Here is a 27,063-nt window from a genome sequence, read left to right as displayed (position 1 = left end):
GCTTTAATATTCTCTTTGAAAAGCTTTGAGCATATTTCCAGCAGATCAAAGGAACCGTTAGGAGATTGGGTTCACCTTGGACTGAAATCCTAAAATAACCATAGAAACACTGGATTTTTCTCCCCCTCTACCTCAAAGCCCATGTGACCTCACCTGAACTTGACATAACATATGATAATTCCCATTTGATCAGACTCATTAAGAAAATATGCCCTACATGTGTGAGTTATAAGATGTATAAGGTTGTAGAAAAAAAAGTTATCTCACCAGCGTGGTGTAGATGGCCTCTATTTTGTCCTCCTGAAGAGGTCTGAAGCCAGACACCTTGCAGCCAAGGTTGGAGTTAACCAGCACCTGCGATTTGGAAAACAGGCTGATTAGCATGTCTTACATTTGGAGGGGAAATGCTCACAGTATAAGAGCTCACTACCCTGGTGGGCAAAGCTCTTATCACACCAGGGACAATTGATTGTTTACAAGAACAGATGTTCCTGATTTTCCACAACATGACCACTGTATCTGTAGTTTGATAGACTGCCTCTTTTATGAAAGACAAAAAAACCAAACCAAACAAAACACACACACACACACACACACACACACACACACACACACACACAGTCGTGTTTTCATATCCTTGTGGGGACATCTAATTGGCATAATGCTTTCCCTAGCCGTTTACCATAACCGTAACCACCAAAAATGAAAGCCTAACTCTAACCCTAACCATAACCTAATTGTAACCCTGACACTAAAACCACATTTTGAGTCTCAAAAATGCCTTCCAACTTGTGGGGACGGGATTCGGTCCCCATAAGGGGTGTTAGTCCCCACAAAGATATGTAAACATGGTACACACACACACACACACACACACACACACCCCTAATGAAACGTGGGTGACACAATAATTTAGACAGTTTTGTCTAATTTTCAGCTTCATGTAGTCTTTCAGTAAAAAACCTACAGGTGAGTGCTTTCAAAGATGTTTGCAGACAAGAACGAATTGTAGTCTGCAAAAACTCATTACAGAACACGACATCCTGTTCATCACACCGTACCTGTCCTCTATCATCTACTCCCACCTGCTCCCCTTACCTTGTGCGCGGCGAGCCGTTTGTGGACAAAGCCCATTTCGGTGAGGTACTTCATCCCCGACGCCACTCCGGTCAGCATATCCATCAACTGCATTATACTCAACTGGCCTTCATGTTTCTGAGGTTACGGAAGGAAAAAAAGAAAGATGAAGAAGAGGTGGGAGAGAAGATTGTGAGCAGGGTGAATGGAAGGGGGAGAAAAAAAGCACATGTGCCTCTGCTTTACAATGTTGTGCTTGCTGAGCTGAAAACCTTTATTTGGAGAATAAAAACAAACAGGCCATTAATTCATATCATTATAAACCACACTGAAGTGGTTCACAGAGCAAAGGGGCACACTAACAGTTTACAGAGGCTTACAGCAGCTTTGAGCAGAAACACTCCATTTGTGCAGTTAATTATGCTATGTTTTCCTTATTACAGTAATAAGCACAAGAATTGCTGCCCTAGGACCACATTATATTAACGGTATATTTAGGACAAGTAGAACAAAAGTGTTGTTAGTGCAGCTGCTTGAAAACAGAGAGTAGTAATGAGTAATTATAGTTTAATAATGAGCATTAGCACATATATTTAAGATGAATGCACAGTAATGAAACTTACCCTAAGGAATGAATCTAAGGCTCCGTTAGACATGCACTCCACTATGATCATCATGGTGTTTCCTGGACAAAGACATGACAGAGGGCATATATGAACAATTGAAACGGGGATAAAATTGCGAAGTCAAGGAAAAAAGGGAAGCAATAGCATGATAATAGAGACATGGAGGAAAAGGGAAGGAATAAAGTGAGTCTAGTCCACTTGGCAAGCATTGTGCGAAGCCATTCTTCACTCGGTGAACTGTAGTGAAGCCTGGAGAACCTGTGCGCTGCCCTGGCTGTCTCAGCAAGTTTAACGACCCTGAAACACTCACACACGCACGCTCTTACTGTGCACAGTAGCACGCGTTCATATACACTACTCACGTGCTCACACACATACTGTGCCGAGGCCCAGATGGCAGGGATCCAGTAGTGCTATGAAGTGCACGGAGGAGGGAAATGAAAATAAAACTGCAGTTGTTGAAAGGGAGACGAAAGGAGGAGAAGATTGCGGGAGGTTGAGACAGTAAGATAAACCTTGACAGATATGTAAACAACTTTACATCTACAAACACATATTCTAGGATGGAAAGGTGGTCTGATCAGTCCTGACAGTTTATGCAGGCATAATACAAGAATGATAAATTGCCACTGTAAAATCCCCGGTTCCCAGTTTCCCAGCATTACTACGCTTTTAGGAAGCTATTTGAAAAGGTTACCAAATATGCTGTGGGAAGTGAGAGCCAGGGATGCTGCCATAATTTGCCAGCCATCATGTAATTAATGTGAGCTGGATAATGAGTCTGTGGTTGAACGGGCTGGAATGGCCGATGTATTCAGCTACAACCGTGGACCGAGTAGAATCATATTCTGTTTTAAAAGATGTCACGAATGTGGGCAAATTCCGAAGGGAAACAAAAACAAAGAAGACACACTTTGAAACATATCTAAAAGCAAAGTCTTGACCTTTGTGGCACGGTGATGTTTTAAACTTTGGCAAAACTCCATCAGTCTATATAGAGACGAGAAAACAAAGCCTAGTGAAGCAACTTGCGACGTGGGAGCAATGTCACATTCTTGTAGGAGAACAAAAAGTCATCATAACCCATTATGCAATATGTCATAGTACTGACTGAGATGAGATGGCTATGCAGTAAAAACTATTTCTTGTGGTTATCTACAAGAACAGTTGTTTGCAGTCCTGCTACCAGCTGTTCCAGGTCTCCCACACTGTGATTTTCTTTCTGCTACTGTCACTTTTTTTTGATAATGATTATAATAGGTTTAAATAGTGACTTCATTGATCACCCATTTGAGCCCATGCCTCTAAATTATGAATAGAAAGATTAGTGTAGAACAAAGGGACAATAGGTGGTATTTTGCAGGTGAGTGAGATGTATTGGGCGGATGGAAGGGGGGCTAAATAAGAATCCGGTGGGGGTGTAAGTGATGTAAAGCAGGTGATTTGTAGTCTAACGGCATGTGGGCGTGCGTGGGTGTGTGTGCAAAGATTTGTGATTTCGTGCCAAGTGAAGAGGCAGGCGAGCAGGTGTGTGTGTGTTTGTCAGTGATGGTAAAGAAAAAGTGAGCATATGGGACAGCCTTTTCGTGTGTGCGTGGTGAGGAGTGTGCACGTGGGTTTTCGATGAATGTGTGTATGTGCGCATACGATGGTGGGAGGGATTGGAGTGCATCTCAGGGCCCCGCTGGGTCTCTAGCACCAATTACTGTACCCTGCACATCTGCTGCCATCCTACTGAGCACAGAGTGTGCTGGGGCACCGTGCCCACATACACACACACACACACACACACACACACACACACACACATACAAACATCACCAAAAAGCATCGCAGCGGCAGTAACAAAAACTTCACAAACTCCTTAAAGCTTCTCCCTTCACCTGCCATTCCCATTAACCTCTACCTCATCTTCTGTGTCTCTCATGTCTCTTTCTTCAGTCTCCTCCCTTCAAGTTTTTTTTTCCCACTCTCCTTCCATTCTGTTTTCGCTCTTGGACCTCAATTGCTATCTGTCAGCAGAAAATAGACCTTGATGTAGCTCCGCTGCTGCTAGCATAAGGCATCCATCTACCCACCCTGCTTTCTCCTTTTCAAACTTTACTTCTTGTTCCATCCTCCTCTTTTGCCCTCGTAAGCGCTGACCCCTCCACGTGTGAGTCATTGAGGTAGCTGGAGTGTCTTAGCACTCCTCCCAATCCTTGTCCCTTGCTACTCCCTTTTACCCTCTCTGTATGCAATTTTAAGATGCTCAAATCCCAGTTACCCCCTTTTCATCAGCCTTATTTCCTTCAACAACTGAGCTGGTCAAACTGTAGAATTTTCCCCTGATCCTTGGATTCCTACGTTTTTTTCCACTTTATGCTTCTTTTCATCTATACCCATTTTCCTTTGTTTTCCCATTCTTTTCCCAGTGGTATCCCCTTACTACTATACTACCTTTCTGTTTCTGCTCTCTGCACAATATCCCTCTCTCCCTCCTTTCTTACCAGTGGTGATAACGCCCTCCAGCCGGATTATGTTAGAGTGGTCAAATTGCCCAAGAATGCCAGCTTCGCTAAGAAAGGAACGGCGCTGCTTGTCAGAACAACCAGCCCTTAACGTCTTTATGGCCACAGGCAGCTCTCTCTTACTGGGCAGCTTCAGGCAGCCACGGCACACCTCCCCAAAGTCACCTGTGGGGGGAGACAAACAGAGGTCGTGATCAGTGTCAACGGATGCACAGAAAGAGAGCACTGAGGGAGAAAAACATCAAAAGAATGTGAGAAGAAATGAGTAAGGGTTCGACTGAAGGGGATAGAGGGGGAAGCCAGACTTAGATGAAGAAATACTACTTCATGTTGGGAAGAAAGAGTGATGACATTGAGAGAAAAAGATGAAATACAAAGGGATCAAAGAGAGATCAAAGATGGAGTAGAGTGCAGGTGAAACACTGAAGCATCTACTAGAGGCAAATACAATAGCCACAGTACTTTAGCGCAATTTTGGCAAAGGTCTGCAAGTTCCCAAATTTGATTGAACTGGATGCCAATTCAGCCTCAAAGCAGATTCACAGAAAGTGCAAGAAGACAGAGTTGACTTTGAAAGGTTTCTAATACTTTGGCTTTCTTTTTAACACAGGACAATATATTTTATCATTTTTGTTATAATATTTGGAAAATTAATGGATTAAAATTGGTTGCCATTCATAATTTCTACTGTGCTATATACTGCTTTTGATTATATCCTCATTCCTAAAATGCACTGGCATGCTTAGCAAAATCTAAATGAAACAGAGGGAGTTATTCAACCCAATCTATTTAATATTTCATGTAGCATAAATACTACAAAGTCAACATGAGAGACGGATTTATATTTGTTTAATTAAAAAAAATATTCATTTTAAATGTAATGCCCGCAACATGTTTTTGTTCACTACTTCTTTAAACAGGAAACGCTCACTGTAGTTATGCTTCCAAAACCTCTCAAAGCAGAAATTATCCAGCAAGTTGCCTTTTCAGATATGGAAGCTCACATGTCATGTGCAATAATACTACAACAAACTAGATGCTATTTTGTTAAACCACAGTATAGCTTTCTAGTTCTCCTCAATCTTAAAGGAGCTTGGAGCTTAAAGGATAAACAATATGTGTACAATTCCATTGAGTATGTACAATGACAGTAAAGGGCTTTTCTATTCTATTCTACCCCACTCTAAAATTGCTGTGCCCACGCACCCTTTCACTGAGTGGTGAAGCCCATCATCTCTGGGATGAATAGTGGAATCTGAGATGCTTTCTTGTGTATAATCATGTACCTGTGTGCACAATTCTCTCGATCTTGATGCTCGAGTTGTCCAGCTCTTTGGCAAAAGCGTGGACAGCCTGAAGCAGGTCTTCGCAAGTCTCGGGGTCAATGTAGGTCCTCCGTGTTGGGATCTTAACTGCAGTGCACAAAAATATTTATATAGTTTTAAAACTGGTGATATAAAATGAGACATGTGTTTTCTACACTTTGTAAGACATTACATCATTTATTGTGCACATTCTTTATAACGTCTGAAGTACCCAGCAGCAACATATCCACATTAGATATAAAGAAACTCTCCCAGACTGGCTGGACCTCGCTCTCAACACAAAGCAGAGCATTTCTAAAGTCTGCATCGCTTTGTGTTCTACTGAGGCTACCATCAGTGAAAGGAATTGCTATGTCTGTCTCCTTCAAGAAAGACTTTCTCTGTGTATGATAGTTGAACATTAGACCAAAATGTTGTGTCTGGGAAGAAGGCTTTGCTCTTTGATCTCCAGCCTGAAATCAATACCAGAGTTTTACCATTGATGTTTGAAAATGCTGAAAAGATTTCTTGTATCAAACTCTACATAGCTCTATATAACTGTAGGGTTAAGGTAAATATCTCAGTTCTTAATCAGTTTTTCAAGGTTATAATAGCCAAATATAACCCATAATGCAAAGAGAGGATTTGGGGTGGGGTGGGGTGGGGTGGGGGGGGGGGGGGTGGGGGTGTCTGTCATTTTATTTAAAGGATGAAAAAAATAACATATACTTCCATTTCTTTATTCATAACTCGCCTTACTCTCCGTTTTATTTGTTGTGACCTTGCAAACTCCTGGGAGACAAAGTAAGATCAAAGGCTTTGAGTGCTCAAGTCTTACTGGGTTTCCTCCACAAGGCTTTATTCAGATCACACGGCTCTTCCACAAGGGTTTTTGTCTTTTCAAAATGTTATCGCTCTAACACACACATACTCACGCAAAATAACAGACACACACGACCAAAATACAATCTTCAGTCAGAAACTGGGACAAGCATAATAGACTTAAAAATGCTGAGGCAGAGAAACCCTAGTCACATGGTGCTTATAGTTGCCTTGCTCCTTTGCTGTAAGTTTCACACTCTAGGTTAAAAGAAACCCTCAAACTGCAATGTTGAAAATAAAAAAAACAAACCCCAAAACAAAAACTGGATGTGTTTTAATTTAGTAATTCAAAAATTACTTAATAATTTTTTCTGACATATCCACACAAATTGCCTCATTTCTTTTACCAGCATCTACAAAATCACCACTGTGAGGCTAATGAGACACAATAATTGGAAGTTTTACCTGACATTTAGAAATGAAAGGGATATCGACTCCAACTAGTTGACTGTACACAACAAAATAAACACTACTTGGTTTCTCAATGAGCCTTAGTTTTCTTTATCAGCTAACTGCCTGTTGTACTTACTGAAAACCAACGGTAAGAAAATAAACGTGCCAGCAGGTAGTCAATGATCATTAACCAGTGTATTATAGCTCTCAGCTGGATGACCTTTGACTCCTGTTACTACACTTTAAGGCTAATCTTCCAGGAAAAGGCCTGGTAGTACTCCCAAAAGCAGCACAGAGGCTCTCAAATGTGATTACAGTTTCAGATTGACCTGAGGGAAACTGTACTGGCTGCTTCAAAACAGCTTATTGATCTACCAAACACACATGTCTACTTGTGCGAACAAACACACACGCTGATATGCTTCTCTGTGTGTGTGTGTTCTTTCCTATAGTAGCTTAAATTCAAACATTCAGACACACACAAATGCACAAAACACACAGCATCTGGGTTGGAAACATGAAGCTGAGCCTTAAATCTGCATTCTATCTAAAGGCCATCAGATGGCGATACTTGTGGTTGCAATAAAGATTTCCTGTCTTACAGACGTCGATGGGAAATCAGCTGACCTCTGGGTTTATGGGCTCAGTCACGCATTTTGAGTCTATTTTGTAAATTTTGTTCATACCATGTTTCAAAATGGAGGATTATCTGTGGTATGAAACTACGCAGTCATTGGCTTACAAATTGTCATTACCCAATAAGTACGCAGTTTCACAGTCAGACCCACCCCTTCCTGCCACATCCGTTTTTTCCATCTCTAGCACAGCAAAGCTGGAAACGCTCATCTTGAAGCTTCACAGCAGGACTTCAAAACCCAGTGCGTAATGTCATGGTAGCTATGCCCATGTTTTACACAAATACAACATTACATCATACATATGCCCACATACCAGAAAAAATCTCTACTCCAGTAAGGACTTAATCTTCAATCTGCATTTGTAGTATAAACTGTTCAAGGTCAGTCTGCTTGAATGTTCTTCCATCCATCCTCTTCTGCTGATCTAATTCAGGGCTGTGAGGGGACCAGTTGTCATAGGCTGAGTACACCCTGTACAAGTCGCCTGTCTATCGCAGGTCTACTTGACTATAATCAAGGCTAACTAACAAATAGCTTTGTTTTAGTATGTCACCTTTGTAGCATTTAGCTTTTCATGTTCATCCAGCACACATGTACAGCAGTGGCTGGTTAGATTCAGGGTTCACCGAGTTCTTGCTAGGCACACTCGAAGGGAAACTGAAACATATTCAAGAAGATTTTCTTTCATTATAGACAGAAGAACACAAACTGCTTTGTGTCTTTCTCCGCTCATTTCCTTACACACCTTCTCTTGCCGTCGCTCTCTTAAGCAGAGTCAGACTATCGATGGCATTGCAAATGAGTCACGAGCCTCTTCTCCTCGCATTCATGGAATATGTGCTGAATATTTCTAGGTCACATACTCTGACATAAAACTAATATTCTGAGCAGTGTCACTTATGATGAATCTCCTTCTCTGCCAGTTCACCTCATCACACTTCATCCCTCAAACCTCTTAGTGCGCCCTTCACTCACTCACTCATTTACCCTCCTTTCCCCCTCCTTCTCCCTCTACTTTATTACTCACACGCTCATTTATTCACTTTTCGTCTCTCTTCCCCTGTCCTCACGCGTTAATATATGGTTGTAGAATGTGTTTTAAGAGTCTGGCAGGCGAACAGATGGGAGAAAAAAAAAATCATAACACCCACTACTTTGCGTGATTCCAGCTCTCGGACAAAGCAGACCTGCAGGAACGCGAAAGCATGCTGCACTGGGTTTGCATGCACGGAACGCAAAACGGACTTTTGTGTTGAATAATGAGGAAAAAATGTTTATATGGGTGTCCAAGTTTCGGAAAGAAAGGTGTGTGCGTGTGTGTGTGCCTCTGAAAAGCAGGCCAATAATGTTTCGGTGTGTTTCTGTGTTTGTGTATATTACGTGCTTGTCAGCTGTTGGCATGTCTTTGTTTGGGAAGATTTAATTCCCATTCGCATGGCTTCGGCTCATTATTCATCAGACATAGTGCTCCAAACCTCTCTAGAGGGCTCAGTATGCTGGGAGATTAAACAACGCAAATGAGCACGAGCACACGCTTGCGCACTCACACACAATTAAAAAAAAAAGGAGAGAAAGCAAACTCTGCATGCATACACACATAAATAAACTCTAAAACACACACACACAGAGCCACCACATTAGCAAAGCACTGACAGGCAAACCCGCACACAAACAGGAACAGATATGTCAAACTTGTTTCAATCTGTCACTGTCAAACAAAAAACCTATTAAGAGCTTTGTGACCAGAGGTTAAAAAAAAGAGGTATTTACAACCTTGTAAAACAACAACATTTACTGTTCTGCTTTTGAAGCACAATCTCGCTTGTTGCCTGCCTTGTTCATGAGATTTTAGCCTTTTTTTATTCTTTTTCCTCCCCTCATCTCCGGCTCTTTATCTTCCTCCTCCTCCCCCTGATTTCAATCTCTCCCCATCAAACTCAACCACGCACACACCACCTAATGGAGTGTGTCAGTGTGCTCAGAGTTGGCTAAGCATGCACTCAGAATTGCGAATCAAGGCTGCGGCGCTACTTAATGCCTCAAAAGTCATCTGTAATGCACGGGCATGTGTGTTCACATGCCATTCCCGCACTGGAATAGGAAAAGACAAAGCCTTTTTTCAGATTCCGCCTCCTGTCCCATACACTTTATACAGACACAGTGATGCTGTATAATACAATCATCACTTTTGTCACTTACATTGGAAGTAAAGTTCCTCATCTCCCTCTTGGGAAGCCTTACTGTAGCCACATTGCCTGCGAAGAAAGAGAGAGACGGTCATCAGAGAGAGTTTCTTTTTAATCCCACTTAGCAGACACAGGTAAATGGCAGAATCAGTTGCTCTTTATCTTGAGCCATGGTTATAAGTAGTAACTGCCAGGAGAGAAGAAGCAAAAATGAGAATATTGATAGAGGAGAAAGGATGTGGAGAAGCATTCATAAAGACCCCTGAAGTGTTCACTCATCAGAAAAGTCTGAGGCTCAGTGCCAATCCTGCCTATTTGCGTGTGCCACCGACTCACACCAATAGCCTTGCAATTGATACACTATTGTTGTTTCACCTTGAATAACTTTTTATCCAAGAAATGAATATATATATACACTTTGGCAACTGGACTGTCCTCATCCTTTGTCACCACAGGGGACTAAAGAGGAGCAAGCTCAATAGGATCTCACTGTTGATGGCTTCTTTCTTTTCTTTGAATGCAACACAAATGCCACGCACACTCACACTGTCAGTGACAAATTAACATTTGGCTGGCTAAGAACAAACTTACTTAGAAAAATAGAGGAAAAACAAGACTAAAGAATTACTGAGGATATAATTAACAACATCAGAAGTTTTTCTAACAACCGGTTTCCAATAAAATATAGTCTACAAATACCAAAATATAGTATAAAAGTGTGCAAAAGTCTCAAGCCTCCTCTCATTTCTTTGTATATTCATAGGAAAACTGACAATGTTGCGCTGACTTATTGGAACATGTGCAAACATACATGGAAATACAACATGAAAACCAGAAACTGAGTTTGTATAATTCAGTAATGGTAATTTCCGGGTTTTTCAATTCAGTTGTGCTTTTACTGCATTGGCAGTGTGTTTGGTTTTAATGTCATACTGAAAAATTAAGCAGATCCCAATCTGATACTTTCCAGATGGCATTGCATGGCGGATCAAAATCTGACTGTATTTTGTTTTTTTGGAGTTCATAATTCCATCAGTGTTGACGAGATCTCCAACGCCACTGGCTGGAATCGTACTTTACAGATGGCTGTTGGCACTCACTCCTGTACCTCTCTCCCGATGTCATCCATAGATTTTGTTGATGATTTTAACCAAAACGATTTATTACTCGATGAGTGCCATTGCCACTGATTTTCAGTCCAGCTTTTGTATAATTTGGTAAACCTCAGCCTTTCCTTCCTGTATTTCTCTCCTAAAAATGGTATCTTGACACTACCCATTAGACCATTTCTGATGAGGCTTCGCTAAACACTAATTCTTATACATATGACTTTCAGATACTATTCATCTGCATTAGATAGTGTTTCAGGCCTGTTCCTTCTTTTGCCCAGTTTGCTCCCTTTTTTAAGGACACACTGCAAACTATGCTAAGGTATACCAAGTTGTTTAATCAAGTGTTCAAAACCTTTTCAAAAACATTACAAGAAAGTTTCGCTCCTTGGAAGTAAAATATAAAGAAATGAGGGGTAGTTTAACATTTCTGCACAGCACATTTAAATGCTGTATATGGAATAAGAAGGTCAAGTACAAACATCTGAAAGTTTTCTTCAAGTGCCAATCTTGAGAGTGCCTTGTCCTTCAGGTCTTTAGCGTATCAGTTTAGCCTAAGCATTTTAAAAGAACAGACGTGTATGTATATCTGCATCAATAATATCAACAAGTGAACATGGAACATACTTAACGTTCTGCTGCCATGGCTAGCAAAGACTGCTGTGGCTGTTTTGACAAAGAAGTCACAACGTGTCACAGTTAAGGCCTGAGCACAGATGACACTGAGGTGTAGATTTATGTTTAAGTACAATATTATACCTGCTCAGGCAGGCATGTGTTAATGTGAACATCATAACATATCTGCACTACACAAAGAGCTGGTGCACAGCTGAGAGGGAGTATACAGAGAGCACGACAGTCGTATGTATGTGCACATGGGGATGTTAATGCGTGGCGTTTGTGCATGAGTGTGTCTGCACAAATTCATGTGGGTGCGCTTTACAGGATCCTGTTATATTGCATGTGCATGTCCCCGTGAGTTTTTATAAGGAGAGACGTGGCTGAGGGTGAGGCTGACACATCCCTCAGCCTGTGTAGCAGTTGGGTCTGAGACAAGGTCAGGACCCTGTCTGTCAAAACACACCAGCAGACACATGCACCACAACTCCTCAGGGCAGGAGATATCAGACAGGAGAGAGGAGACAAGAATTAATAGATAAGGGAGCACAGCGTAAAGGGAGCAAGGGGTGGGAATGGGAGGTAGATGAGAATGGAGGGCACCACGGTACCGAGAGAAACAAGATGCAGGAGACCAAAGGGAGGAGTGGAGGTAAGGGAGCAAATAGCGAACGTGGCAAGGGGAGAAGGGCAAAGCAGTGGAGAAATCATCGAGAGAAATGAAGGAAGTACTGCTGCGACGAAGAGGCAGAGGAAGTGACATGAAAATAAGAGGTTGCGAACAAGAGGATAATTGGGAAGAAGGTTATGCAAGGAAGTTGAAACTTGAAGAGGCACACAGTATAGCCTATAAAGTAGACTGCAGCGGAAGAAAAAGAGAGACGAAAAATATGCATCTCAGAGATTAGAAAAGTGACAGAAAAACAGCAGCTAGGACACACAGCAGGATAAATCAACCATTTAAGCCCTGTACTCATTAAATAATTGCCAGAAATTGATATATATATATATTTAAAATAGTATGCTTATTGAACCTTCTGACAAATTAAAAAATAAGAGTTAATATCAATTAGCATATATGAGTTTTAATTTTTATCATATTTGCTACATCTGGCATCTTTTTGCAATTTGTTGTTTAAAAATATACGTTCAAATTAGAGACAAAGTCTCAAAAACTCACAAAAACCCATGTGTCAAATATGATACACTAGGTATAAGGGGTTAAAGGAGTGACAACAAGCTAATAAGCATGAATACTAATGCCAAATACCAAGGAAGGATGTAGTAGGAAGTAGTAGTAGCAGGAGTAGTGGTAGGGATGCATGAAAAAGACTCATAAATTGATTTATGTGACCATTTCCCTTTCTTCTTCTGAAATGTCATATATGTGACAAAAATGAAATAGCAGATGCAAAGTAGTACTCATTGGAAGGTTGCTTCTTATTGAGTATGAATTCAATATGACTGGCCTTTACATTTTTAGTTTGATTTCAGATCTCGGTGGAGCGCAGTGGCGAGGATATAAATAAAACTGTGCTGAACCGCTTCATGAAAAAGGAAAGAAATGGTTATTATGATTCTCTCGGTATGAGGAAATGAAAGGAGACAGAAATGTGGGGCTAGGGGAGCAGGGAGAAAGGGACTACAGACATGCCAGTGTACCTGGGCATCAGCTCTGTGAAGGGAGGAAGAGGAGAAAGAAGAGGAGGAGGAGGAAGGGTGGAGAAGGAGGTCGAGAGCAGCACCACGCTAGCAGGAGTTACATTGGAAGAGCCTGAGCAGACGCTGCTGGGAAGAAAACAAGGAGGGGGTGCCATTGTCAATTCTGGCTCTTTTCATGAATTTAGTCATTCAACACAACTTTGGATCCAAAACAGATTTTTCTCTAAAATCTAATCACTGGAATCTAGTGGATGCTATCAAGTCAACATACAGTACAAAAAAAAAATCATGTAATATACTTTCAATTTTTTTAAACAGACCTTGCAGTCTATTTCTAAAACTAGAATTACAAGAATTATGGACTGATTTTTAAATTTCACAACTTCAAAAGAACCAGATGGCAGAAGGAAATGTGTGGATGGTGAATGCTAAAATTTCTGGCCAAACTCTGTCACTGTCTGCTCAGCTTCTTCAAATGTTAGTTTTGGCAAGACTTCATTTCTCTTTAAGCCCTATTCATGAGCAGATATGTTCTTTGGGAGGGGGGAAAACAAACTTTTCATGTTGATTGACACTTCATTATTCACATCTGTGAAATCCTGTCAATTTAATTGAGCTATGCCAACAATTCTATTTTTCACAAATCTGCATTTTCATTTCCTAATATTATATCATATGCATGAAGTGGATGGAATTTCTGTTTCAAATGCCACACAGTTTGATGCATAACCCCCCACTGTGACCTCAGCAGAAAACAAAGTATATTTAAGACATGTTTCACAACCTTTGCAAAAACCTTAATGTAGAACCTCTAGCAAAATGACTGCATTAAGATTTTGCTGCTGTACTTAACAAATTAGTAGATTTTCCCTTTGGTTATGTGAATAGCATTAACTATGGGAGCAAAAATGTTGATTGTTCTAGTTGTATGACATATAGTTATTGCAATGAATGGGTTAAGTGAGTTTTTTTTATATAGTTTTAGAGAAAAAAATTTCTACACAATAAAAAAATAATCTAAATCAAGCAGAAAAACATAGACTTTCTCTATAAATCATATACTTCTAGCCTTTAGTACCCTGATTAACCATTTTGGCAAAACCAGTTATGTTAGCTGGAGAAGACTAAAAGAAACCAGGGCACCGATGAATGTATGCGTCTTATCCTGGCATCTGATCGATAGCCAATTAAAACCCACTCCCTTGTCATGTGTGGATAGAGTGAGTGACAGCTTGATACCTGTCAAAGTGGGGGACATGTTTAATATTTATTGATGCTATCATCTCACCTCATGTTATGGCTGGCAATAAAGCCAAAGCTCCTACAACCTTAGCATTGCAAACGAAACACCCAAGCAGCCTTATTTTAAAAGGTCCATCCTTCCATCTTGTTCTAATTATCTACTTCATCTTCATCATCACAGGGGAGCTAAAGCAGATATCACAGGCCAAGATTCTTGCCATGTTCCAGACAACTCAGAAGTCAGGACTTGTGAGTGACATTTTTCCTGAGTTAGCGCATTGTTAGCATAGTCGAGCTATTAGAGCTAAAAAACATATTCAGAGATAGAGACTAATCACTGCTCTGCGTATGACTTAATGAGTTGAAAATACAAAACAGCGGCAGCACAGATTAAAAGTTTACAGTTTTACTATTGTTTACGTTCAGTGCCGCCATCTTGGATTGATAACTCGGGGGTACGTTGTTCTGCTTCAACTTTCCGAGTGGGAGTTGAGGGGGTGTTACACAAAAAAATTCAGACTTATTCGGGGAACGCAGGGCTCCCATCAGACAGCCGTCCACGCTCACATTCACACTTACAGCCAATTTAGAATCACCAGTTGACCTGGTGTGTGTGTGTGTGTTTGGACTGTGGGAGGAAGTTGTTATGCCCAGAGGAAGAAAATGCAAACTCCACACAGAAAGCTGGAGGACGTCGAGGACTTCAGAATAGTTTGATGGGTTTTGTGTGTGCTTCTGCTTAATTTAATCAATCTCTATGGCAACTTCAAAAATCGATCAGAATTATAAAATTAGTAATAACATGCACTTTTATGCAGCAGTACATTTTTAGTTACAGTCACTCACACTTTAGGGTGAGAGCTTTAAAACAAAATAGGAGATGGATGTCATGTAAATTACACTCTTTCAACTCAGTGCCTAAATATCCTAGAATAATGCAGGTGCAGAATAATAGGTGAGAGAGCATGAATAGAATTCTAGCTGAGATATTAGGCCGGAGGACATTTACAATATGTATGGCAAAATGCATGTAAAATTAGGTAATTTTTTTTTTTTTAAAAAAAAGAGAGAACACTTTAACTTTTATCCATTAGTATAATGAGATTCACTTTATTCCACTGCTGAGTTTTGCTTTACTCGGAGCCCTGCTACCACATAAGTATCTCTCCCTTGGGGCAGATAAATAGTGTTACTCTAAAACCAACTCTCACACAAAGATAAAGACAAATATAGTTTCAACTTCATTTGTAAGTTATTACTTACAAAGGTGTTACTTTGTATCAAACACTATCTGGTGAATAATAAACAGTAAGACTGACAAAATGTCTTTATGCATAAGTAACTTCCAGACATAAAAGCACTGATCTGTTCAACACATACACTGCTGTGTTTGAGACCTTTTTTCTTAGCTTCCCCATCTCTTCCCCTTTGAATCCTACTTTTTGTTACTGTGTCACCAAGTGTCATCAGCCCTATGAAATGACCCTCATCTTTAATTTCCTGCTTCTTTCTTTCTTCTTGAACTCCTCTCCATCCTCTGTTCTTGATAACTTGTAACTCACTCATCAGACACCAAAACACACACACGCACACACACAAAGACATTCAATCAGAAGACACAGAAACACATGCTGGTGTGGCTGGTGAAGGGTAAACAATCCTTGCACTGACCAGTCAAGCCTGGGCTTCCTGGAGAATGTTTGGGCAATGCCCTGGAACTCTGGCTCTATCAAACTCTGTCAGGCACCACTGGATTCTGTGTGTGTATGTGTGTAAATGATAGGATAGAGCATCAAGGTGAGGTTTCAAAGTGAAGAAAATACAAAATACCCCCTCTTATCTCATCACGCCCCCTCCACTTTTCATCTGTTTTTATTACCACTTTATGTTAATAAGAGTTCATAATAATTTGTATGTCACTGTAAGTGACTATGACTAATGATGAACCTGTGCTTAAATAACATCTTTATAATGGTGAGACTGAGCTGCAAGAGTTTCTCAGTTCATCAGTAAATGTATTACCATAAAAGCAATCAGCAACTATTTGGAGATTTGATTGAGCCTTAAAGCAATTTTCTTGCATACGTAAATTGCAAGATAATGGGAAGCAATTCTTGGGCTTCTGGTACAAAAATGCTAAAATATTCGTTGTTTTAATAGCAACTTTTACTATTAAACTTAATCAGTAGACTGCTATAGGTTGTCCAACACAAGAGATCTGAAGACTAAGAGAATAGTCGATGCAGAAAGTTAAATACACCACACATAGTAATTCATATCAACTCACAGAAAATAAAATCACTGGTCCTGTCGCCCTCCCCTCACCTCAAACCTTTGCTGCACCAAGTTCTGCTGGAGGTTTCTCTCTGTTAAAAGGGAGTTTTCCCTTCCCACTGTCGCCAAATGCTTGCTCATAAGGGGTTGTCAAATAGTTGTTGACAACCCTTTCTCTCTGTATTATTGTAGCGTCTTTACCTTACTTGGCCTGATATGACGCTTTATAAATAAAATGGAATAATTTCTAAGAGCTGCAGGAAGAGAAGGGGTTAAGAGGAGGGAGAGACAAACCCCATGTCCATTACAGAGGCACAACTAACGCACTCTATATTAAAAGTGAAAAATGAAGTAGGTTTAAGGACCGTGCATAGCATCAAGGGCACATCCATAAATGTGAATATGTGCCATAAATGCATTTCGCTGCCAGTGTCCATCCATGCCTTTATGTGTGTGCAGTGGAACTCATTTGCATGTGTCTGTGTGAACAGGCAGATCGATGTAACTGAGACCCTCCAGCCATAGCTGTAAGCTGGCTGTCTTTGCGAACACGAACATGGTAATTGAGGCATCACACCGTTCTCCCTTTGTCTCTATGCAAAACATGAAGAGCTAGTTAATGGTCCAGCAGCGATGAACAATGGAGACCACTTGCAATGAATGCAGTGATGGAAATAAAAGAATAAGATAACCATTATTATTCACTGTGAGGCTGTGCACAAGGGCATGATGCTGCCTTCCTCAAAGCAAGAATTTATTTAAATACTTGTGTTGTGTGTGTGTCAGAGCATCTGTCTACTGAGAATAAGCACCTTGTTGAATTTTATGCTTTTTCTACTACAGTGCTGTTGTCTTCACTTGACTATGTCTGCGAATGTTTGCACATTCATTCCTATATTTTCCTTTAAAAATGTTTGACTGATATCCACCAATGTGTATGACGCTGCTGTGAATGAACAGGACCCAGTTTTTCGCCCAGCTGAATCCATCATTGCCCCGTTTGTCTGGATCTTGAATTGGTCGTGGTGTCTATAACACAGCCCCTCTTTATACACACATACAGAGAGTGTAGCTGTGGAAAAAGCCCACTTTACTTTGTATGGCTGAGAGTGCAGCTCCAGTGAAGATCAGTGTATCCATGTGTGTGTGTGTGTGTGTGTGTGTGTGTTTACGGAGAAAGAAAAGAGGATGAACAAAAGCTATACAGACAAATCTTTGCACAATGTGTTGGAAAATCTCTCTGGACAGACTGAACAGTTGAATTGCAGCCAAATGGAAGAAGAAAAAAAACATATGCGTGTATGTGTACTGTGTGGGAATAGATATTTGCCCTCTACTCATGTGCTGCATATATGATTGAGAGTACAGTAAGAGTTGCGAGTCTGTGTGTTACCGTGTAGGCGTATTTGAGGTGAGATGGTAGAATTCAGAGTTGGGCATGAGTCAAAGAGCAAAATGTTTGGAACAAGCAGAAATCCACTCGCTCCCTTTGTCTGCTCAGCTGAATAAAACATGTAACTACACGACAAGATATTAAACTTCCATATCATAAAATCATTTAATGTTTAACAGTCAAGACACTCAAGTCTGGCAAGTTATGTTAATATGTATTCGTCAGTTATTATGATTGCCTACATTGTCTTTAGTATTATACTGCAATGCATGAGCCTGTGGCACCAATGTAGTCATTGCAGGGAAATGTGCAGCAACATCTACTAATCACCTGAGGACTAAAAGTCCAATTAATTACTTAAACACCTAAGCTCACAATGCCCCCACTTTACATCCCATCATAACAATTATCTTATCTAAATTGTTGCATTTCATTTGCGTCACTTAAAAATGACCCAAACTGAACCTAATTGCACCAGACTGCCACTTTAAGCCCAGCTGAACTAAAAGAAAACAGAATATAATAAATAAATAAGTAACAATAATAACTATAATAATTTGAAACAAAAATTGAATGTAATTAAACTGAGCAATATGCAGAAAAAGATTTCCCTGAAGCGTGAAGAGTAATTTTCATTAGCTGTGAGTCATTTTGGTTTAAGGTTAAACGTTAGTTCAGTTGAACAGTTTTTTATCCTTACTGAAAAAGGTAGAGTAATAAAGTTGAACTTTCCACTCTCATTATAAAACAACGTTAAAAAAAGACCCTTTGATTCAGGGTAAACCCAAGAGGTAGAGCGAAATCACTTTGCAAACCATGTGTCTGCCGTTATACAAGTGACACTACCTAAACCTTTCATCGCAGCTGTTTTAAACAGCTCCATTTCTCTATGTGGAAACTAATTAGACAGCAGAGAACTATGAACTTCGAGCCAAAAAAATGATCAAAGAAGGTTTTGACCCTGCCAACATTTTCCCCCGGGAGCGGACAGCGCCATTATCAAGCTGATGTCATTATGTTGCATATTAAACGATGGTGAGTGTGGCTGCACAACGCAGAATCACTGTTAATGTATGGTCCTTTTACAGGATCCTCTCTTACAGACAGATTACTATAATCTGGATTAAGATGGAGCAGCATGTGACGGTTAACTTAATATGCATGCAATATGTCTATGATGCGTACAAAGTGTGTCAAAAGATACTAAAATCTGGGAAGGCCTTCACGAACCATAGGGAGTGGCTAGTGACTTAATCTACTGTGTGCATGTTTACATCAGTATATTCATATCTACCTCCTCCAGATGAGCAGTCCAGCTCCCATGGAGAGCAGCATAATGAGGGCAGCCACAGACACGACAACAATGATCACCACTGGATTCTGTTCACTGGACGCCAGTGCCACTGCAAATAACAAAACATAGTTATTACACATATAAACAAACACACACACACACACACCTTAACCGAACAACACAAGTAGCAGTTATGAGCCTAGGAAAGAATCACAGGGACATTTGTGCACATCATCTTGCTGACATTCAGCTGAAGAAGAACACGAGCTGAGGACAAATTATGAAGAAAAAACTTTGCTTTAGTAAACAAGAAGCACTGACATCAACAGAACAGCCTCATCTTTACAGTCACTGAGTAGTTGTTCTAGATGCTGTTTTATACTCTAGTGCATCAGCTGACATACAATTATGCACATTTTCATATTTTAAACATTTCTCATCCATGTTAGTTTCAAATGTTTAGAGCTCGCTGTTGAACTTGTCTGTGTTGCAGTGGGCGCCTGCTACATCTTGTTTTCTTACACTACCTACCAGTGTTGGTCAAGTTACTTGAAAAAAGTAATCAGTAACTAATTACTGATTACTTCCCCAAAAAGTAATTAAGTACTTTATTGATTACTTATTTTCAAAAGTAATTAATTACTTAGTTACTTAGTTACTTTTTAAAAACACGATTTACAACCTGAATAGGTGATAAAGAAATAGATCTTTCAGCCCAATTCTACTTTTTCTGCATAATCCATCATACAAAATGTAATCAAATGGAAAAGTCCCTTTTTAAAACTTGTTTTATTAGTTTTAATCTTTTAACTTTATGCATCAAGCAAAAATTTAATTATATGCAACATTCTCTGACTGGAAGAAATTTGTTTCATATTTAAACCTATTTTCGGCACATTCCAGCACATAAAATTTTTTTTTTTGTGTGTTTACACTCACTCTTTCAAATATATGCAAGTAAAACACAGCAGAAAATAAATAAAGTCAAAGACTAGCGGTCCTTTTGCTCTATTTTCACCTGTAAAGCAGGAGTAGGGTTGGCGGAGGTATACCCTGGTGCAGGTGTGCCGCAGCGGTCAGTGGAAGAATCCGCGAGTTTCTCTGTGAATTTCCCATTATGTCGTAGCGCACAAGGTTTTTGCTTGGAAGTTTAGGGTTTTTTTTCGCTGTAAATAGAAGTTTTCTTCCCACGCACAACGGACACTAATGTTTTTGTCACTTTTTATGGAATCAAACTTAAAGTAAGGTCAGTACTTCCACGCTTTAAACGCTGCACGCTCATACTCTCTCCCGCACTCGATATATTATCCATTGTTGCTCTGCACACAGCTGTTTTCACGAACGTCGCACTTTCTTACGTCACTGTCATGAGACATTCTCGCAAAAAAATCACGGTTTTAGTAACGCAGTAACGCAGCGTTCTTACGGGAAAGTAACGGTAATCTAATTACCGTTTTTGCAATAGTAACCCCTTACTTTATTCGTTACTTGAAAAAAGTAATCGGATTATGCGTTACTGCCCATCTCTGCTACCTACACCCGGTTCCTCTGCTGAACATGTTACTTATCCAAACTGCATTTTAAACAAAAGTTTAAACTACACCTTAAAGCACAGTTAGAGTCAAACATCCAGCCACAAACAATGCAGTAATTTTCAAGATAAACCTTTCTGATTTTATTGCAGGTTTAAGGTTGACAGGACGACATGTTGAGATGTGTTTTCCTACAGTTTCTTTCCTTTGTTTTCATTGTTACTTTACCTTCGTGCATGTAATGCATGATTTGGTCAGTTCTCAACTGAGTGGGAAGCACAATTCCAAGCTGTTTAGGCTTAAATGTCAGTGTTGATTAATATTCACCGTCTCCCACACAAAGTTAATTGACAGATAAATGTAATAAGCTGTATGATTTGTTAGTTGGTGATGCAGTATGTGGGGCGATCAAAACATTTTATGAACCCACGAATAACAAAAACAAACATTTTTCTTGAATTGGACAGCCAGCCAAAACCTTTAAGAAGTGTCTTCGTGCACGTCAGCACCGCTTTTAGCCACTCACACATTTGAATCTATTCTACTGTGTCTACTGTGTCAAAACTCTTTTAAGAGGAGAAACTTGTATGAGGCTAAGACAGAGGCTGTTTTAACGCTGCGAGAGGGTGCATGATGGCATGTGCACAGTTCACATCACTCGTGTCAATTTTTCTGCCTTAAGCCTCAGTTATATTTTCCACGTCCACGAGTCCACTCGGGTCTGCTCGGTCTGAGTGACAAAATGTCGTCATAACACGGGAAGCGCGAAGGTCGGTGCAGATGTCTTTGCGCTTGGCTGTTTTTTTGTGACCGCGCAGACTTGTCAGCAGAGAACTGATATTATGGCTGCACGGCCATCGAGTCTCCAGCTGTCCGTGTCCACAACGGAGTATAATCAAGGCTTTAGACACCTCATGGTGCCGACTGAACCCCTAATCTAATTCGCTGTATTAGAGCTTGGACAATGGCCAGTCATTCTAAAACTGAGATTAATTTTTCAGCTAGATGCAATTTTGAGGTCCATGATAAAGTCACAATTGCAAGTGAGAGAGTGCTGGAGGTAGGGCCTAAATTTGTATCAAGGATTCACAAAACGTTTCGATCACACATTGTAAAGGTTTCTGCAAAAGTAATGCACCCCTCTGGTGCGAAGCAACATCGCTATAATACTATAAATTCTCAACATTCCTTTTCCTGGAGAAATACAATGATTGAAAAAATATATCTGTGAAAAGTACAAGACAAGAAACAAGAAGGATACCAGCCAAACCCTGAGGTGGCATAAGGGACACTATATCAACAGGCACAAAGAAGAAACATTTCACGGCTTACTGCTAATATCTTGAATCTTCACACATAATCTTAGACACAGTCACATCCCATATCTGTCTCACTAGCAGCACGCCTCATTGTGTGGGCTGGCCAGGTGCCTGCACCGAATGCCTACCCAATCTGCCTGGGCTAAGAGAAGGAGTGGGGGAGAAAGGAGAGAAATCAAGGAGGGGAAGGGGGAGGAGGAGTAAAACTGCTACTCACACTCGCCAAGTGTCTGCAGCTCCAGGGGAGTGCTGTACGCCCCGTAATCAATGGGCGGCGGGGACGAGGATGAGGATGAAGAGGAGGATGATGTAGAAGAGGAAGAGGACGTAGAGGAGGAAGATGAGAGCGGGGAAGAAGACAAGGCTGAGGAAGGAGCTGGTGTCGAGAAGGGGCGGATGAGGAAGACATATGTGGTGCCGGGCTTAAGGTTGTTGACACTGATCCGTGTGGCGGCAGTCTTCACGGTAGAATAACTCTGATCCTTTTGTTCCTGCAGAGATCGAAAGAGAAGTGAGAAAGAGGGAGGAAAAACAACAACAAAAGAGAGAAACAGGAGAGGAAGAGGTGGAGGAGTTAGACGCGTAGGAGGAATTCATTTGTGAGAGGGCTCGTTCATTTCCGAGGCACAGTTTGTAATTCTGGGAGATGTGGAAGACAACTTTGTAACAAAATCAGAGGCTTGGGTAATGTTTCATTTATTGAGACAGTGTTTCAAAGAGTCAGACAGTTTGGCACGCCAAGTTAGGAGTTTTTAACTTGCTTTTAATAAGGGAGCATTACTCATTGCTTTGGGAATAAATTATAAAAATCCCAGAAGGCAGTAACGGTGCGACTCCGTTTATGTGTAAAGTTTTTAGAAAAGCAAATATGGTGCTCATCTGTTGGATGAGAATGAGTGACACCTTCTACAATGCAGAAAAATGGGCTGAGTGAGTAACACATTCAAATAATTGCAACACTTGCTTTGTAATATACTTGTTTTTGCATGTTATTTGCAAAACATCTCCATTTAAAACAGCAAGTATAAGAAGTCTGCCAGGATTGACACGGATTCTGGTTCCCAAACAATGAATTTTAAAGTTTTTTAGCGACTCCCTGACTTTGTGCAGCATCTGCATGAAGTTGATCTGATGGTTTATATGAAAAATTGAATTTTCCCCAAAAGCGTGTGTGTGAAGGTCATCGTAGTCTAAGGAGCTTGGATTTCTTTAAATTGCTTGAAGACGTTTCACCTCTCATCCGAGAAGCTTCTTCAGTTCAGTTCCATAGGAGGTCCATTGTGCCTCTTTGGGGGACACTCCTATAGGGCTTAAATCTGGGCCTCTCCATGATTTGACCTTAGAACTGAAGAAGCTTCTTGGATGAGAGGTGAAACATCTTCAAGCAACTTAAAGAAGTCCAGATGCTTTTCTTTCCAAGCTCCTTAGACTTCCCAAAAGCTTCTTATTAAGCTTAATCTTGGTCAGCAGGTCAGATTTTTATATGGAGCTTATTGAAAAAAAATAGCAATAAAACATATCACATCGTCATCAGCTTTAGCCTAGCTCAGTAGCAAATGTTAGCATGCTACAAAGCCTATCTGAGTGTGATGGGGGGAAAAAAAATCCCCCAAAGCATCCGTATGTTATGGTATTATTGTGGCATTATGATGTGAATAAAGCAGCCACCGTGCCCACATAGAGAGCTGCTACATCTCTATGTTTTGTTCATTTGTGAACACAGAGGAGGAAATAAAGACAGCAGAAAAGTCAGATGAATGACACACACACAAACACACACACACACACTGAAATAAAAAGAGATTAACTGAGAAACAGAACGGTTGCTGCTGCATAATGAGCGTACCCTGCAGAGTGAGCTAAGCTATGTGACAAGAGCTGACAGGAGAGAACTGAAGAGGAAAATTTTGGGAGTCTATGTAGATCTGAAGCGTGAAACAACAACAGCCCTCTGAGCTGACACTTTCCAAAGTCAAGTAACGAATACGCCGAATTAATCATCATTAGTCATTAACAGTGTTAATCGTTCTTATTGTCAATAATGTTTTTTAATTATTATTCATATTACGAGTTTAAATAGTTCAATTTTTAAAATGTTTAACAAATCATTAAATTAAACAAGTGATTTTAAAACATCAGTAAACACCATGTGGGCTCAGACGATGACTGCGCACTGTGGTAAAAGAGACAAAGAAAGAAAGAGGCAACATGCTGACTAAACAAAGCCTTTTCTTTCTTAAACTTTAATCTGGTTTCTGCATTACCTTTTCATTTCATGGCTGTTCAACAATTTTCCTGTCTTACTCTCAGTTATACTCCTTCTATCACTTATATTCTCTTTACTCATCCGTTTCCCACATTCTGCTTTTTTCCCCCCCTACACGCAGTCCCACTAAGCACTTTTTCATTTCTTTCTATCACTGTCTTACAAGCATATTTCCAACAAGTCATTTCCCCATCTTCCTCTGTCTCAAATACCCTCTTCACCCCTCTCTTTCTATCTGTTACCACAAAAGCTTTTCATCCCTCCAAAGTACACCACAATATTCCTCTTGTTACCTCTTCTTTACCCCGCATCTTTCCCCACCCACCTCTCTTCTAGATTTGTTCCCGTCTCTCTTTTTTCATATAAAGATCTGGGAGTAGAGCAGCAAGGAGCGGAGCTTTAATAAATATGATGAAGCATAGGGAAGAGAAGAAAATGTGAAAACTGGTGAGAGCTTGCCACAGCCAAACACAAAGACCTGGCATTGCCAGAAAACACAGTGTGTGAAAATAGACAAGTGTGAGTGTGACAGCTGTCATTTTATGTCCACGACAGATTTACCGTAAAGACTAGTCGCAATCTGCTATGCTATGCAAATGAGCGTGACACGGCAGATGAAATTACAGCGGGTGTTCATGAAAGAAAAAAAAAAAAAATTAATAAAGATATTCATTTATACATTAACTGGGCTATGAATGACTCTGAAAAAATATTCTGGAAACAATAAATGGTTGCATTTGAACATATGGCCTTCTGTGATTCTGCAGGGAGTGCTTCCAAGTGTTAAAATGTAACAATCTCGGCTTTTGTGGGAATCATTTTGACCTCTCAGAGTAGCTCTTTAATGTCCTTTAAAAATTTGGTTAATAAATAAATTTCATCAAGACACTGGTACTATTATAGTACATGTGAAAAACAAAATTAGTAACTAAATACAAATAAAATCTAGATTAAAAAAAAGCATAAGTGAAATGATTTCAGAACTTGGAAAAATCCTAAAACAAAATAAAAATATAGAGTTTTGATATGTGTAGGTTTGGTGTAAATTTTATTACAACTTGCCTGATGAGGCATTGATGGAGGTGATTATTATTGTAATGCCTGTACTGATTTTTCATATATACCTCCAGCTCAAACAGCTGAAACAAGAAAATCTCTGAAAACTGAAACTAAACTAGTTAAAAAAATAAAAAGTCAAACATGAAATAATAATAAAAACTAATAAAAAAATAGAAGACGTGAACATGAAACATAAGCCTGTTAGAGCCGTGTGGTACACGTCTATTATAGCGGCACGACCTCCCTGTTTATCTGCACTCTGTTCTGTACAGCAGGTTCTCTACTGCTTGTTCTTGCTATTAATATTGATAAACCTGTAATAGAAGTAAATTTGATCTTTAATATCAGCCACGAACATATCTCACTTCATTCTAATGGCAAAGAAAGAACCTCCAGAGTGCTGAACTTTTCCTCCAGTGAGTTGCTGAATGCTATTTATATCAAGCAAACACGAGAGAAATTAAAGTTTACTGCAGGTTTACTGCAGTGAGGAGTGGGTGTAGAAAATTTAGTTGGGCATCAGAAAGTCACCAGTACACAACGGACTTCTGAGGGACTCCATATGATGCATGTCATTCATTTTGTGAGTTCTTTCCACTGTAGTTGGTACCTTTAAGTCTTTCCTCTCTCTCTTTGCACCGATCTGTGCATATCTAATAGTAATCTTATCTGTCTCAGGCTCTGGAGCTGCATGTTCCTGATCTGCAGTTACTGTCCCAACAAACCTGCAGGGCATTTATTATTATATTGCTTGCTGTGTCTCTGTGCACGTCTTTCATGTTTGCTTTTCCCTCGTCCCACGTGGTGAAAGTAGACGGCCAACCTCCCAGAGTATGATTCTGCTGGAGTTTTTCCACTTTCTTCAGTAAAATTTGTGTTTTTTTTCCTCCCTCCTCTACAAATAAGACTGAATTCAACTGATATTTATGATGAAGTAACAGCACATATACCTTTTCATAGTATTTGACTTCATATCCAGTCCGGCTGCTGTTGGGATAAGAGGGCTCTCTCCACACCAAGGTTATGCTCTTCTGTTCGATCTTCTCTGCTCGCAGTTCGCTGATAAGAGATGGCGCTACAGGGGGAAAGGAGGCGAGAAAAAAGAGGAGAAAGCCGAGTTTAGGTATGGTGGAAATACAGTGGCTACAACTATGATGTCTACCTTGACTCAATGAGCAAAGGTTAAAAGAGTACCATCAACTCTCTTAGAGAGAAGAAGCAGACACTTATATATAGTACACCTGACTGGATTTCCAGATCAAAAGGAAGCGAGGGAAAATGTCTGCATGAGAGGGCTCATAGGAAAGTCAGGTATAAAGTATGAGAGGTAAGAGATTAAATACTGAAGCTAAAATGTGTCAAAGCAGGTAGCTGCCCATGAGTAGACAAAGGTTGTCTCCCTCTTTCCATTTGTGTGTGTGTGTGTGTGTGAATGAACAGCTCCCAGATCCTTTACATCAGGATTGACAATATATCAATACCAATATGGGCTGAGTGACAAGTCTTTATTGACACAAGACAAACGGACAGAGGCACTCTTAATCTTAACTTTCTATTTCTTCTCCAGGTCTCTTAATTAAACTGACCTCACTTCAGTGTTTTCAGACTCAATCCAGAAAACTGCACTGGAATTTAGCCTGACACATAATTCGGCTCTTATTGATCACGCCAGTGCAATA

At 40.2% G+C, this 27,063-nt stretch overlaps 1 protein-coding gene across 2 annotated transcripts in view; it reads right to left on the bottom strand.

Annotated features, from left to right (window-relative positions):
- Positions 1-27,063, bottom strand: part of epha10 (EPH receptor A10) — a 162,475-nt gene that overhangs the window by 6,282 nt on the left and 129,130 nt on the right. Inside the window, exons 6-15 of one of the 2 annotated variants that reach the window (XM_006794346.2) lie at positions 26,335-26,459; positions 22,277-22,550; positions 19,209-19,317; positions 13,006-13,131; positions 9,630-9,685; positions 5,500-5,625; positions 4,193-4,378; positions 1,701-1,762; positions 1,099-1,215; positions 268-354 (exon numbers count right to left, since the gene is read on the bottom strand). In XM_006794346.2, coding sequence (XP_006794409.1) covers positions 268-354; positions 1,099-1,215; positions 1,701-1,762; positions 4,193-4,378; positions 5,500-5,625; positions 9,630-9,685; positions 13,006-13,131; positions 19,209-19,317; positions 22,277-22,550; positions 26,335-26,459 — 1,268 coding nt within the window. The remainder of the gene's footprint in view (positions 1-267; positions 355-1,098; positions 1,216-1,700; positions 1,763-4,192; positions 4,379-5,499; positions 5,626-9,629; positions 9,686-13,005; positions 13,132-19,208; positions 19,318-22,276; positions 22,551-26,334; positions 26,460-27,063) is intronic. The other variant, XM_006794345.2, reaches the window with a different exon arrangement.

This window comes from Neolamprologus brichardi, chromosome 22, assembly GCF_056152115.1.
Source record: "Neolamprologus brichardi isolate AB-2024 chromosome 22, ASM5615211v1, whole genome shotgun sequence".
NCBI lineage: Eukaryota > Metazoa > Chordata > Actinopteri > Cichliformes > Cichlidae > Neolamprologus > Neolamprologus brichardi.
This window is presented reverse-complemented; position numbering and strand designations above follow the sequence as displayed.